This window comes from Filicampus tigris, chromosome 17, assembly GCF_054856515.1.
Source record: "Filicampus tigris isolate MCC_2025a chromosome 17, RoL_Ftig_1.0, whole genome shotgun sequence".
NCBI lineage: Eukaryota > Metazoa > Chordata > Actinopteri > Syngnathiformes > Syngnathidae > Filicampus > Filicampus tigris.
The window spans coordinates 10,619,105-10,635,841 of NC_141233.1; the positions used below are offsets into that span (position 1 = coordinate 10,619,105).

Here is a 16,737-nt window from a genome sequence, read left to right on the forward strand (position 1 = left end):
GTATGTGTGACTCTCAAGGCGGAAACGGAGAGTGTGAGTTAGTCGAAGCGACGCGAGAGTGACGCCTGCGTGAATCCTCTTGCCTCTACTTCCTCATGTCATCAGAAGGCGAGCATTAGCGAGAGACGAGGGCAGCTCCCCTTTCGCCCCCACTTCTCACTCAGTCCGCCTCAGTAGCACGCCCAAACACCGCACATTCCGCACCATGGCTGCCACGGACGTGGACGTGTTTTCGGTGAGTGAACCCCCTGTCCCAGGGTGGCGTGTTTTCTCCTTTTAAGATCCCTTGAAAAATAACGGTTGCGATAGTGATTTACGGAGAGTGTTAGCGGGTGTGTGGCTAAGCCTCTCCCCCGCCTTAGGAGCCTCCAATGTGGGGCTGTCTATGGGGGCTCAGCCCACCACACGGTGGAAGTGCTCTGTGGAAGCAGGTTAATCCAAACAAATGACGCCTCTTTAAAGTTATTTTTCGGTGAAGTTTTGCCTTTTAGTGTCTCACTATACTCACAGACCATGTGTGTGTTATTGGCGTGGGTGTGTGTTTTTTTAAATAAATTACTGCATTGGAATCCATGACAAATGTGAGCTAGCTAGCAGGTAAATGCTCCAGTTTTGCATGTGCCTGCTGCAAGTGCATCATAAAGATGCCTCCACATGACAATTAACTGACTACAACCTGTCACCATGAATTTAATCCTCCCCTTTGACTAGTTTGGGCTGGGAGGGACATCAGGACTTGGGTACTGTGTTTGTGCATTTCAGTTTGTCATAAAAGACAGGAATGTATATGAAATATTTCATGTAATTAGTGGCAATAAATCTACCGCAGTTATTGCAGTGCATAGCAGATTCGTATAATTAATCACACATAGAGCTATCTGTTTATGAGTTATTAATATAGAATAGTGTAGTCCAGTTACCAGCTAAAATATACTCATACTGAGTGCTCCAAGTACCACCATGAATTTTCTTGTAACATTATATTAGTGTTCTCGTAACATTAACCACTTTATTGTAGGAATAGTTTTTTCTTGTAACTTTATGACTGTATTCCTGTAACACAGTATGAAGAATTTCTTCTGATATCATTCGATTTTTATTTTTCTCGTATTCCACAATCTCATAACCTTCAACTATATTCTTGTAACGTCACGACTTTATTCTCTTAACTACAATTTTTGTTCATGTAACTTTCAACCATTTTTTTGGGGTAACATTTGCACTTCTTTGTTAATATTGTGAGATTGTTCTCATAACGACGTTTTGCCTTTTTTCTTATCAGTTTACGGGTTAATTCTCATAATAATTAAACCTTATTTTCGTAACATATCGACTTGATTCCCTTAATGCTGTGACTTTATTCTTGCAATGTTAGGCCTTTATCATAACCGTTGGCTATATTCCCTTTACATTCGGACAGTATTCTGGTAACACTCCAACATTATTCTCGTAACACTGCACCTTTTGTCGTAATTTTATGATTTCATTATTGTAAATAGTGCAATGTTATTAATGTCACATTTCAACTTTTTCCAGATATTGGGGCTGTATTCTTGTTATGACTTTGTTCTCATAATATTATGAATTTATTAAATTATGACTTGCTGCTTGTGTAATTTTGCAGCTTTTTCTAAAAAAGAAAACAATTAGATTCACATACCATTTTGACTTTTTGAATCCAGTAATATCGCAACTCCCCCCTGAAAATAACTTTATTCTCCCACATATATATATTTTTTTTATAACATCTAATTTTTAGTCTTGTAATTCGGAACAATTTGTATAATTTCAGTGTGTCCCTAAATACGCCTTGTTACTTCGAGGCTTCGTGAAAGTTTTAATGCATGCTTGTGAAGTGGACATTAGGTAGGAGTGTGTTTTAAGGATAAAGGGATTAAGAGGAAGCTCTGGGCTGCTCCTTGTTTGTGCAACTAATGTCTTAAAAAAAAAAAAAAAAAAGCAGTCAAAAGCAGCGTATGCTGGTGAGCTTCTAGCACACACATGCACAGTTGTACTGCTGACTGGGATTTTGGAATATAAAATTGGGGCATTGATTATGGGGGAAAAATGCTGAGAATGCAGAGCAGCAGGCCAGCGGTAGCGGCTGCACAGCTGGAGCCCGACTGACTTCCTGTCTCTTTTTGGAAACTAAGTGAGACCATATTGAACAAACCGACGCCGTTGGTGTAAAGGCCACACGGTTATTGATATGGCCATGTCATTGGCACACGTCGCGGAGCGAGTGGAGCTTCTGCATAACTTTATAGGCCAGGCCAGGCGATCAATGCAGCCAATTACCCCGCAACTGTTGTTTTCTCTCATTGATTCGCGTCGAACGCGGGCCAATGCATAACAGCGCAATGCTCATTTAAAGAAGCCCTCCAGTGATGTTGGAACATACAAGCATGTCAAGTTTGCAAATCAAATGAAACAGTACTTTATGTAGTCCTTAAAAGAAGTGAATACAAGCAATATAGTGTACGATGGCACATTTGAAATAGTGGTGGCTCTCAACTTGAATGCTGCAAAGCATTGATTTATAATTTGGCGTCTGGCTTTTACACAAATGTAAAAAAAAAAAAATGTGAGTACCGGTAATTAACACTAACCTAAATGTGTTTGTAAGAACCGTTAATATATGACAATCGATGATCGCTTTACAGTTTAATATCACTTCAAACTCATTTTACAAAAGTAAAACTAAATGGCCAGTAGATGATTTGATTTAAAGAAAAAAAATGCATGTAGTGGATAATTGGACATGCGGCAAAGACTTTCTGTAATGTCCACTAACAACTCAAGCTAAATTTAGCTCCTCCCCAAGATATTAAGCTTGTCTCTCAGTGGCTACATTTACATGGACAACATTTGTTTAACCCAATCAGAGTTCGAATTAAAATTATGAACCGATGCACTGTTTTCACGGATACTAAAAATAGTGATGCGATTAGAACTTGCGTGTTTGTCTTTCGCTCGCTCTACTTTTGTAGTGTTAAGTGTTTTCATGCACGGCGATCAGACTATCAATCGACATAAACCACCCCTCTTGTTCAGAATAAAATCTTGATCGGAATGGCCTTCATCGGATAACAACTACAAAGCACCAAAAGAAGTTAACACCTACAACGTTACAATAGAAAAAAAAGATGTTGATGATCTTGACTTCAACTTTTGTTCCACTTTTACGGCATAATCTGTCCAGAAAAAGTTAAATCCAAATTATAGCGCTTTTCCCATGTTTGACTTGTGGTTTGTTCCACGAAGGGTCTTGAACCAGCCACACTCTCTGGTCCCCAAGCATACTGCGCCGCTGTTATATAAGAAAAAGCCCTACAACATAGTCACCATGTAGGGTGCTTACTGACCCTGAAGACTATTGTTTCTCTCCCCGTTAGGCCTGCATGCAATCTGGAATTATCATCATGAGCAACTCAAGGCAAGAGTCGGTGGAGTCATGCCATGCCACAAGATGCTTGCAACAGTCCTTTGCTTATACGGACTGTACACCAAAGACGAATTCTCCGACGCATTCAAGGACTTAATTGTTTCACACGTTTGGGTCAGACGGTATGCGCTGCATGCAGGATGTAGTGTGTCATCGGTGATGTATTTGCGGTGCTTATAGAGTGAACATGCCACAAGTGCCTCGAGGCGAGCTTGTCAGAGTCAATGTTGTGCAATGAAGAACGACATCAGCGCTGCTGCCGCTGTGCGAATGGTCTATCTATGTATGGAAGAGGTCGGAGGCTCTCAAAACTCGAGAAGCAGACCCCGCGAATGTTGTCCAGGAAATTTTGATTGAGGGTCCATAAAAATAACTTATACAGTGCAACCGCTAAGGCGTCACGCACTCCGTTCCATTTAGAATACATTGTTCCCTTGGAAATAACGGAAATTGAATACATCTGTTATAAGGTTTAAATGTGGCTTCAATAAAATGTGTAGGAATATATTTTTAATAGTAAAACAATTTTACACTCTTAGCTCTCATTAGTTGATCCTGAATTTATTCCGACGGTGCCTTTTCGAAGCCAGAGGAGGCGGGATATTGCCGCAGCATCTCGAAATCTTATAGTCAAATGAGCGTCTGGTTTGACGGTCAAAATACCTGCCGGACAACGACAATCACTGTCAAAATAACAGTCCGTGAAAATGCAGTTTTTTTCTGTGACTTGACAATTCTAGCAAACAGTTGCGCAAATTTTTGTTAAAGGGAAAAAAAAAAAAGTTCCGAGGCATTTGACTTTCGAAGCTGCAATGTGGGACAAGGCGCAGGTTGAAGGCCGGCTGTATGGTGGATTCCTTCGCTAGTCACTGGCCCAGATCATTCAAATATTTGATCTGGCGCTTGGAGATGAATGTATTTTTTTTCCCCGTTCATTACTGAGGACAAGTGAAAGGCCGCATGCACTCGCATATTTTCACGTTCAATCTTTTCCACATGCTTTTTTGGCTTCCGAACTGTGCAATCTCATCTTCCCCAGCCAATCAATCCTGTCTCATGAGCTCCAGTAAATCACTGGAAAACCACATTGTAGTGTAGGAAAAAAAAGGTGCTATTTTCTTGCTTAATTGACAGTTCCGTAGATTGACACTATTATTTCAGTTTTTTGTTTTGCTACTTTCAATGCATTATTTAGGTGAGCAGTGAGCGATTCATTGAAGCGTTCTGCTCATGATTTGTGTATTTTTATCCGAGTTCCGCGATAGTGTCTGCAAAGTCTCACGAAGATAAACATGTCTGGTTAAACAATTCCCTCGCTCATTTATTTTGTCTTTCCTGTGGGCCGCAGATGAGCGAGGGGGCGGGGCGACGGAGACGCGTGAGAATTACGGAACAGGAAGGGAGGACACTTGAGTCGTTTAACAGAGAATTTTTTTTTTGTGTGTCATCCTTGTCACTCTACATACTGTAAGAACTCACAAGTGCATGTTGATGGCGCTTAACATTCACCATCTTTGGGATGACGTGGACATTTCTGCCATCACCCATTAGTAACATGACTTGAAAATGTCCACTTGATGATCCGTGCCACCTAAGAGGACACTTGACTCAATCCGCATGATGGTACTTGGATGGGAAGCAAGCGCTCTCATCAGAGGACCTGCATGTGCTTTTGTCATCGAGGTTATCAGGTGGCGTCCTGCCCTCACACGTTTGAATTAGACCCCGAGGGTCTCCAGAAGCCGCCCCGATCCGACATCTGTTCTCGACACCTCATGCTGCTCCTGTTGCGCTCCAGTTGGGCCTCATTTTCCACCTTGCTAAGCAGCCACATCAGACCGCTCTGGAGTAAGACTTGGAAAATAATTGCTCGTTATATATATATAGATGTAAGAAGGACATTTTTGAACACCTTCACAGATTTTGAAATTTTAAGAGACCCCACACGACAAGAACATAATTATTGTGTCCTAGTTTAACTGTTTGCTTTTTAAAGGGAAAGTCAACCCCCAAAATGTCTATATAAGACTATGTTCTATGCAGCCCCTCTAGTCTAAACACATCATTCTGGTTCATATTGTGTTTGTGGAATATGAGTTAAGCAGCAAAATCCACCCGTTTTTGTTCATTTCAGGGGGCGGCCATTTTGCCACTTACTCTTGACTGACAATGACATCACAGTTTCCCAGGTTTCCGAGAACAACCAATCATGGCTCAGCTTCAGAAAACAGGTGAGCCATGATTGGTTTCACCTGAGCCCTGAGCAATTGTGATGTCATTTTCAGTTGACAGCAAGTGACAAAATGGCCGCCCCCTCAGATAGCTAAAAACGGGTGGATTTTGCTGCTTAACTCGTATTCCACAAATGCAATATTAATCAGAATGCCATGTTTAGATTAATGGAGGTGCATAGTACATATTTAGAATTTTTGAATTGTTGACTTGCTCTTTAAGAAGTAAAAAAATTATAGGAATATTGTCTAATCTCAATGGGACATTCCTCCAGATTACAACAATCACATGGGTCAGTTAGTTTTAAAAGCACGTATAGGTTAGGTATTGTTGGTGTAATAGTGAAAGCTCAGCTTGTTCCTTTGTTTCAATCATGGCACAATGTGTTTATCGTACTTGCCTTAACGTAAATTGCTCAGCAACACTCGCAACAGCCTTTGCAACGTTCCCTGACAAATTAAAGCAAATCACCCAGGCAACGTTAGAACTTGCTGTATGTATGTGTGTGTGTGTGTGTGTGTGTTGGGGGGTTAGGGTTGGCCGCCAGTGGTAACACCTCTCGCGTCTTCCTTCTGCTTTTGCCACATTTTGTCATCATCACATGTTTATTCAACCCCGAATGCTGTCTGGGCATTAGTCATGCCATTTTCACCCTTTTACTTTGTCATAATGCCTGATTTCAGCTACCACAAACGTTTATTATCTTTACAAAGTCTGGTAAAGGCTAACAAACGGTCTGTTGTGTTTTTTGGCAACCAAGAGAGTTTGCATTTAGGTGCTTGCAGAATTGAATGGGGCCAATAAAATCGAGCAAAGACAACCTCACCTAATCAGATGTGGTTGTGCCCATTGCACGAAATCTGATATCCTCTCCTTATCATGTTTTATACTTTTTTTTTTTTTTTTTGCCAGGAGCCACCTGTGGCGGCCCCTCCCTGCAGCCATTTCCTGTTGTCCTAAGCCTCACATTGGCCTGGGAACTGTTGTTTCCTCAGGGATGGATGACCTTTGACTGTTCATTCCAGTCAATGCTTCCTATCATAAACCTTTCGTCTGTTGTGCTTCAAAACCTATCACCGTGTACTTGGATACACGACTCAGCGTTCAAGGTTCATGATAAATGTGAGGCGCCGTCATGTATGCGAAGGTTGCCGATGCGGTCACGTCTAGCCGAGCTCTGCTCTCAGGCTGCCGCCGCCGGCTGTGACATCAGCCTTCGGGAATGCGGCCGTTTGGTGGCTCGGCCAGATGAGCGGCGCTTAGCTTGTAGCCTCTTTCATCTCAAGGTTCTCATCCGCAGCTCCGATACGGAGCGTATCTGTGCCCACTTACTGAATTACTGTCTCGATGGGGACGTTGATGTTTTTGTCTCAAGCGCTCACTCGTGTTCACAACATTAACAGTCTGCAATCCAATACGAGTGCCGTATCAAAAAGTCTTGAAAAAAATGTTTACCCTTTTTCTTGTGTGTGCGCCGCAGAACGAAGAGAAGCGCAGCCTCAATCTGGGCGGCCATGTCGGATTCGACAGCCTCCCCGACCAACTGGTTAGCAAATCGGTCACACAGGGTTTTTGCTTTAACATCCTCTGTGTAGGTAAGTAAATACAGTTGTACCTTGCATGTTTAATCAATTTCAAATATTTTTGAGGGTGTTTATCAAATCTGTTTTGACCTATTTAAAAAAGTCTGAGGTATCCTAGCTTTTCCAGCCCAGTATTTTAGAAACATAGTTTCCTTTTGCAATGTCAGGTAGTAGCTCACGTGCTTTCTGAGAAATGGTGAGATCACAAGCATTTGAAACTTAGCATTTTTGTTGCACAATACCATTAGTATAACTGCCTGACTCAGCATTCACACAATATGCTGACAGTCATATTTCTTTGGTCAAGTACAGCATCAACAGTGCGTTAGGTATTGAGTATTTTGCATGACGTTAAAGACCAAGTCTAAGTAGTTTTTGTGAAAGTAAAAGCAGCGTTTAAAACCAGACGTATTGATCCCCTGTGAGCTATTGAACGCCCCACGCACTCTGTTGCTCCGCATTACCTTACGTTACTTCCGACCATCCTCAGGGGAGACGGGCATCGGCAAGTCGACGCTAATGAACACACTCTTCAACACCATGTTTGAAAATGAGGAGGCCAGCCACTACCAGAACGGCGTCTACCTGCGCCCTCGGACGTACGACCTGCAGGAGAGCAACGTTCACCTCAAACTCACCATTGTGGACACTGTTGGCTTTGGGGACCAGATCAACAAAGACGACAGGTGAGGATGAAGGAACAATGAGAAATATTAAAAATCGTTTTTTGTTTTTTTTCCCCAAGTTGTTCAATTTTAAGATTAACTGAACTCCGAAGTTGGAACACTCCAAAAGAAACTCTGGAATATTTTCTGGAAAAAACTATGCCTCAAATGTAAAACAAAACTTGTATTTCAATCTTTGAATAAATATATATATATATATATTTTTTTAAGTATTAAGTATTTTAAAATGTTATTCTACCATTAGAAAAGACAAATCTGGCAGCATATTTGGACATGAAAGTGGTGGCCATCGACACATTTGAATTCTTTCAGCAACTATTTTTCTTGAGCGGTTGCCACGTTAGCTTCATGTTGTTCAACATTCAGATGAGAAAAGCAGACATCAAATCAGCGCACGTTCCCGCGCATTTCTCTTTCCCCATCGGGACTGAAAATAATACAAAGAAAGCGGCAGGGAGGAAGTCTTTACATTTAACCCGAAGGACTGGGTCCTCTGCTAAGAGTTGGAGCCCGACCAACAAGCGGCATTCTCACGCCCTTTGAGAGCAGCCGCCTCTGTAAGCCACGTAAAAGTGGCCTGCTAAAGGCCAGACCCCGCAGCGTGTGGCAAATGCACACTTCAAAGGTCAGCGGCGGCGCATTCCACAAAAGATGATGTGGGGAGGAACTCTGTAGATGGTCTTTGCAGATAATTGAGTCAAATACTGTATTTGTCAAGAGATAACTTTTCAAGGTTCAGATTACCCCCAATCAAAGCACCTTTATTAACTGGAAGTCATTTTAGATAGCTGTTAAGCATATGTTAATAGAAGTTTTAGTTGTTCTATCTTGTCCCTTCGAGTCTTCGAATAACCCCCCCAGGCGTTTTCCACCTTTTTCTCACTGCTGCCCTTCCTTGGTGACTTTAGAAAAAAACACACCAAGTCCAAAGAAAAAGCAAAACTAACACACACAGAGTATCTTGTGATAGGGCACATTTCTACTGAAAATGTTGCTCAAATTCCAAATTGTACATCAGCTGTTGTTCCATTATCTTGAGGCCGATTTCTGTTCAGCTCTTGTGACTTCATGGGATCGAGTAAATAAGCCTAATTATACCGACTGTGGTCACTGGTGTGGCTGTTAAGTCCCCATCTGGCCCTGCGAGAGAAGACTCAGAGGGTAACACAACACAACCCAAGTCTCATACAACACTCAGCTGTGCAGCCTCAAGCTGAGATCTTGGCAAGGAACTGGATCACACAAAAACAACGAAGCTTTTACCCCAGCGACTAGCCTATCTTAATGCTTGCATTCAGCACCAGCGCATATCGCTGGACACGTGTCTCTGCTTTTCCTGAAAGGCATTAAACCCGTTTGTTTTCGTCCTCCCGCACAGTTACAAGCCTATCGTGGACTACATCGACACTCAGTTTGAAAACTACCTGCAGGAAGAGCTGAAGATTAAGCGCTCGCTGTTCAACTACCACGACACCAGGATTCACATCTGCCTGTACTTCATCGCCCCAACAGGACACTCGCTCAAGTCCCTGGACTTGGTGACTATGAAGAAACTAGACAGCAAGGTAAACTCGGCAAACCAGTCTTAGTCACTGTTGGCCCATTGTTAGCAAGTAACAGTATCAGTGTAGTCATATCCTGATGCCCTTTCACTAAGAGCGGTGTGCATTTCAGTCCCTTGAGCTCTTTTGCCAAAGTGTTGTTTTCATCCTCGCAGTTGAAATGAGTACAAGTCAAACTGCAAGCTTCCACCTCCATTATGTAGGACAGGGGTGCGGAATGTAACATTTGAGCCAGTCCGCCGATTCTAATAAAAAAAGCTCAGAGGAAGTCATAAAAACGACATTTGTTCAATTGTTGCATCGTATTTTTTGCAAATAAATTTAGTATGTCCCTCAGAAGAGTTTATAAAAGTGACCCCCTTAAAGGAAAGAGGCTTCCTACATCTAATATAGGATTTTTTCAGACTAACCAATTTCTGCGTAGTAAAAGGTTTATTTTGGCATTTAAGCGCTTCTGTAGCTGGGGAGCTTTAGGGAAAGACCTGTTGGTGTCCCTCTTGAAGCCAACATGTTTCTTTTATTACAATGATGAATTTAAATCCATCTGTCTCTTGACCACCACAGCCACAGAGAATGCAGCATGGAAAAATGGATGGGAGAAAAAAACAACAAAAAAAAAACTACTGCATAATTCAAGGAACATGTTCATGTTTTTCCACACCACCCTACATTTCACTGCTGGAAACTGATATACAGCACAGAATGGTTACTTAAGCATGTACATATATAATCTAACATTGATTTACGTTATTGTAAAGTGGTAGATTTATCCCTGTGTGTCTGGAGATGTAGTGTTAATAAATCCAGAAGAAAGCAGATGGTCAGCCTGTGACCAAAACCTGCTGGCGTACTTCAGCTATCAACGCATGGCTGCACTCCCCCTGCCAAATGTCTTTTGATGCTATTTAAAACAATGACTACACTCCGTAGCCAAATTTTGCTTTTTTTCTTGTCCTTTGTGAGAGAGGGAAAAAAAAAAAAAAAACGCAGTACTCAGGCATTTCCTTTGTTCATTAGTTCCAGTTAGGTGCATTTTTCAATTTAGAGACTTTTGCACTGCCTGGAATTGCCAAACCACCAGTGTTGTATTGAGCACAATAAATTAAGTGTATGAAGATCTGTGTTGAGGATGCTTAACCTCCAATTACTGACTCAACAGTCTAGTTAAAAGTAACTTAACAGTGCCTTTGTTGGTTGAATCGAATTTTTTATATGCACAATAGTCGCAACCTGGGCTAGATGTGCCAAGTGAGCCCAAGCATGCTGTGGATTGTCAAATGTGTGTGTGCCTTTATTGTTTCTAGCCAATTTGAGACCCCCACTCTAACTTCTTCATCTCCGTCCCACTATTCTCCCCACAATGTGAAAGATAAATATTGTTTCATGTGAAAGGGAGTCGGTGTTGAGTGAACTCGGTGGGACTGTGATACTTTTTCATGCCTGACATTTTCTACAAATATAAAGGACCAATTCATTCAAGTTTTGAAGATAAACACATGTTGACTTATGATTATAAAGAAACATTTTCTTTCTGACCATCTATCACCACGAGTCATTGCAAGCAATTGCTGTCATCTGACCCACCATTGCGGTGGAGGTTCCACTGGCCACAATGTTGAAGAAAATTCATTCTGGAATGCTGGTCAGCTTTGGATTAGTTCAGATTTGGAAGAAAATTGGGTGAATTGAATTGTTGTACCTGTGCCTCACCATTTTTTAATTTTTCTAAAAAAAAAAGAATCTTAACTGTCACACGTGTGGAAAGAATCTGACCATTACAAAATGTAAAAACATGCCTACCTTTCACAACAACACTGCTTGGACTTCAGTCTCAGCTGTAGTACATGGAAAGTTGCAAAAAAAAAACCCAACACATTTTAATTAACCACTGTAGTGATTATGAGCTTGAATGTAGAAGCTAAGCAGACACGGATCTCCTGTCAAGCCAGGAAGTGCTGTCACGAGAAGAACAGGGAAAGTGGACCAGAAACAGCTTTTCCCGTGTGTACAATTTGCTTTGAAAGCAAGACAATGGTGTTTTTCCCCTCATTAGCGGCGTATAAAAATTGCACCGCCCTCGCATGCATGCACACACACATATACGCACACACTCTTCACTTGCATCCTGAGCCGAGTGTGCTGCTTGGAGGCAGGAACACAGATAATCTTTTTGTTTTTCAATGAGCCTATTTTTGTTCTTAAATGACAGGGAGCCTTTTTCGAGGGAACTGTCTTAGTACACAGATTTGTTCCTCTACTAACCTTTAAGATCGCTCTTTCCCAATGCCTCAGTTTTGTTCTGTTTTAGGATGAAATCACAGGCGATTTACTGTTTTAGGTTGAACCAAATATGCCTGTTTATTTTTGTTGATTCCGAGTCTTGAGTGTGTGACTGCCCACCCAGAGTCCAGAATCTATGCTTACACTTGGCAGCATTTCTCCACCCATGCCTTTTATATGGAACCGAGTGTGTGATAGCGTCCCGCCTCTGTCACGCCTCTCAAATTGGTGTTGCAGTTTTTATGTAATCCAACCCACCAATGAGCTGCAGGGAAATCCCCCATTAACATGGGTCATAATATCGTAGTCTGTGTTTCAACTTGAGGACTATTTGTAGAATTATACTAACAAAATTGACTGCACATGCCTCCTGATATACCACATTTCCTCAAATAATGGCCTCTAATGGACGTTGTGCCGCAAGTTATCATCCACTTGATTAAATAAACACCGCACCTCAAATATTAATTATGAGAAATGAAAATAGGTGGATGTAATTGTCTTTGATGACTCATACAGTCACGGCATTACACGCACTGCCACTTCTGATACTACTTTTGAACGTCTGGAAATTTGAGGTTCGATTTGAGCATGCCATTTCTTTTTAGTAGCAGCGACACGGGGGGCAAAAGCGGACAACAGTCCCTGAAAGCGAAACTGTTGGAGTTACAGAAGCATGACACAAACAAATTGGAAAAATGCCTGTCACTGTCTTAAACCATTTTTTACTGTCATTGTATTGTAATAAATAAAGTGTTTAAGCATGATGCCCTGCTGTAAATTAATGATACGGGGAGGTTTGCAGCGCTTGAAATGTGACTTATGAGAAGCATTTTCTCTCGTTCCGAGACGCACTGATGTGCGACTCTGGGAATCTTTTCCATCATCCCAGTGGGGAAATTTGAAGAGCATTGTGATTTACATTTTGGATGAAGCCCAGTTTGTTTTTACAGTCGGGTTTGTTTTCGTGTGTGTGACGATGTTTGACTGAGCTTGTTTACTGCGATTCGCTGCACATTTCTTTGTGGCCTTGTGACTAAGGGAAGTAGATTTATGTTCTTTATAATTCACTTAAAATAATTTTCCTTTGCAGTGAAGGCCAATGCATGCAAACGTCATGTCAGGCACGATAATCATCAGATGGGAGACTTCATGCCCGACTTGACTCATTTCTATGCAGGATGCCGCACTGCTGCCGCTGTGTTTACATTTTTTGCTATGTGGCCGCCGCACTTCTAATCCTCCCTCCTCCCCCCAGGTCAGTATCATTCCCATCATTGCCAAAGCTGATACGATCTCCAAGAGCGAGCTCCACAAATTCAAAATCAAGATTATGAGCGAGCTCGTGAGCAACGGCGTCCAGATTTATCAATTCCCAACAGACGACGAAGCCGTCAGCGAGATCAACTCCTCCATGAACGTAAGTGGTTGTGAAAACTGAGTCAAGCACATTCCCACATTATCATTTTATCTGTGAAAAAAAACTTTTTTCATTGCCCGCCTTTTCAAATCTTGAACTTTTAGAGTAAAAAACACTCGGAAAAACTCCCCCCTTGGATAAATAAAGCTGCGTTTGGTTTGACATCTGGCTCATCCTCGCCTACTTTCCCCATCTATTCGCAGTGGGTGACATCACTACAATCTTATTCCACTAAACCAAAACCAGGCAGCCAGCGGGCGTCAACTCGCCACCTAATTTTTGGGGTTGTGTGTTGTGCACGGCTACCCGACGAAGCATAGCTCTGAGAATGTGTGTGTGTTGAATCAGAACACCAAAATAGACCCCTCGGCCCCCACTGAGCCACATGTTAAACGAGGAACAGAACTGCGGTGCCGCTCACACGACCACACGCTGGCACGTTTTTCTCATGTGGGCTAAATGAGAGATGCCTGCTGCTGTTAAACAGCCTGGATATTGTTTCTTCTTTTTTTTCGCCACTGTGTTGCTGCAAAAGACACTGAAATAGATAGTTAACATGTAAGAGATGGCTTTGGCATGACGTCCGTGACACCGCAACCTCTGTTGTGTCTGCAGGCTCATCTGCCCTTTGCTGTGGTGGGAAGCGTGGAAGAAGTTAAAGTTGGGAACAAAACAGTGAGGGCCAGGCAGTACCCCTGGGGTGTCGTGCAAGGTGAGTGGACACAAGCACTGTGTCTTTGTTGTGGATGTGAGGAGGTTGCGTTTCTCAGCTAAACACTACATTGGGTTCGTGAAAGAGTCAGGGGCCCCTTTACACTGCCTATAAAAGTCGGTATTTATTTATTTTTTTTCAGTTGGCACATACAAGAAATGGAGTTGAGTCAGCAAATTGTTGTCCTTGGAATTAGTGCCACATAGGGAATGCCACAGTGCTGGGACAGGGGTTTGAAGTTTCACACTTCTCCCACCCTGTAGTGTTGTAAACAGTCGCTGTTGTCCGAGAACTATTTTATGCATCACAATAGACTGACATCAGAAATTATGTAATTGCGGTGTGCTGTGTAAAAGTGCTTCGTCGGATTCAACGATGACAATGATGTAACTCGAATGTGGAAAATGTCTGCGGCTTACTCCTTCGCGAAACTACGCTAATGCAGTAATAAAGAATCCGTTTTATTAGTTCTTTCCATATTCCATTCGCAATCCAAAATGAAATGATTTTTAAAAAAATGTTTTTTTCTTTCTAAATCTAACATACAAAAAACCCCAACAGAATTCAATTCTATCGGGTCAAAAATATGAAATTGGAAAACGTGTCACAGAGCCACAAATTACTTCATCGCACACCATTCCTAACGCTGGTTGTTTCATTTTGCATAGTCTTTTTAATTGTCTTTATGAAAGCGGCTTCAGATGAACACTACATTGTGTTCATGAAGCTTCTTGACCATAGATGCTGCAAAATGGCAACGTCACAACCATGCAGAAAAGTCAGTATTCAGCCATCTGTGCCTTTTAATGTAGAACCCAGCAAAGGCGGGATATTACTGTAACACAGTGAAACGGCAGCCTATAATTTGACAATTAGATACTTTCAAGGATAATTGCTTTCAACACCACCGGACGGGAGAAGTGTACAATTTCACAACCTTGCTGTGCTGCCTTGGTCATTGCCGTATATACACAGAACCGTGCTGCCTGCATCACGGCGCTGATACTTCAGCTTTAATGTTTCAAGTTTCTAGCATTAATCAAGAAAATAAGTTATAGCTCTAAACTAATAATGTCAGCATTTTCCTTTTTGTCTGCCTTGACGGAGATGTGCACATAGTAGCAGGGACTCCTCCCTGTTGCTCTCAAATTTGGTTTTCTTGTTGTCATGACTACTCTGAGAACTAAATGATGAATGTGATAATTATGGAATTATGTAGTGCAAATCATTTCTGCCTGTCAAGAGATGCTAGTGTCATTCCAAACCATGCACGGCACACTACAACCACAATAATAAAAAAAGTTAAATTTATAGCTCCCTGTCAGTGTCAGTCAAAACATTATCTTTGTCAAGGAGGATTTCGTGTTAAAACAGCACTTGTATTGGATCTTATTTCATTATGTTCACAGGTCATCAAAGCTGTCACAAAAAAAAACTGAAAAACAGTTTTCATCAATCTCTCGTCTTTGCCCCAACTCTCCGCTAACAACGTGTTGTACGATCTCTTCTATTAGTTTACTGGTATAAAATAATGACACTAATAATAATAATTTACTGGTGTTTTTGTATTGTTGATTTAAGTCAATGTACTGTAGATGTATAGAAAATATAGCACAACAGGGGTGTTCAAAATTTGACGTTCAACTGTACATGTCCACTAGCATGGAAAGTGCACTTGCAATGGGAACTAGAGCGCCTTTGGTTCAAAACTTCTATATTATTAGCAGAGGACATTATCATCTGAGGGATATTTTTACCCAACGCCTACAGCTGTGACTTTGACTTCATGCTGAGTGACGGGTTCAACACTCATCAGGGGAACAGCAGCGGGGACATTTTGTGCAGATGCCATGATTCTTTTGCCCTCTTCCCTTGCACTGCTGTTAAGTTAGAGTGAGCAGTCTAATCTGCAAACTGATTTGGTCAACTTTAAAAATAAAATTCCCCATCAATTATATTTGAGTACTTTGTCCCACAGTCCATTATAGGGTCCTAATTGGGGTAATCTAGAGCCATTCCTATATCCATATCAACAACAGAAATAGTCCAATAATTATTGCTGTAATAATAATGGTCCGCTCCCAACAGCACCATTTTCATCCTCCAATTTGTGTATACTTGTGGACAAATAGTCTTCAAGTTGCCTAACAGGAATGTTTTGGAATGTGGGAGGAAGTTGGTATACCCGCAGAGGCACAGAGAGAACACGACAACTCCACCCTGGAAGGCGGCAACTGAGATTTAAACCCTGAACCTCCGATGTGTGAGGCAGATGTGCAAAAAATCCAAATCCAAAGCATTGTTCACAAAAAGCTGGTCAAAACTGCGAGTCCAGTCAAGTCAGTTGGAGGAGGAACAAAAACAGGAAATCAAGACTTGGCCAAAATAAAAACCACTGTGTAAAAGCGCTTCATCAGTTCAATTTCTCAAAATTTGTATGCAGTTTTTTTTTTTTGTCCTCTGAAATCATTAAAATTTTACCACTGTAAATGAAAACTAGTCTGCAAAAAGTCATTAATTTTAATTGGAATATTAATATTTTCTTTTACGTCGCGAGCAAACAGATGACTCAGCCCTCATGAAACCGATTTCATACACAGCAATCTCATGTGAAAGGAGGCTCTGTGCGAGTGGAAACAATGTGTGCAAGGCAAATGTCATATAGATGCGTTATGCTAACCTCTGCAAGAAGCCATGAGAAATGAGAGGAAGGCCTGCCGACGGGAGAACAAGGCTATGTTTTTCCTTTAAGAATGTTATCTCTGAGCTGCAGATGTGTTCTCAGCTATTTGTCCACCCGTACTTGAGTGCGTTGTA

General features: G+C 41.7%; 1 protein-coding gene across 4 annotated transcripts in view; it reads left to right on the forward strand.

Annotated features, from left to right (window-relative positions):
• Window positions 1–16,737, forward strand: part of septin8a (septin 8a) — a 27,826-nt gene continuing 11,089 nt past the window's right edge. Inside the window, exons 1-7 of one of the 4 annotated variants that reach the window (XM_086013450.1) lie at window positions 58–235; window positions 3,396–5,293; window positions 7,158–7,272; window positions 7,751–7,946; window positions 9,325–9,511; window positions 13,047–13,208; window positions 13,824–13,920. In XM_086013450.1, coding sequence (XP_085869576.1) covers window positions 7,780–7,946; window positions 9,325–9,511; window positions 13,047–13,208; window positions 13,824–13,920 — 613 coding nt within the window. In that variant the 5' untranslated portion in view covers window positions 58–235; window positions 3,396–5,293; window positions 7,158–7,272; window positions 7,751–7,779. Of the gene's footprint in view, window positions 236–3,395; window positions 5,294–7,157; window positions 7,273–7,750; window positions 7,947–9,324; window positions 9,512–13,046; window positions 13,209–13,823; window positions 13,921–16,737 lie in introns of all 4 variants that reach the window. The other 3 variants (XM_086013446.1, XM_086013448.1, XM_086013449.1) reach the window with 3 other exon arrangements.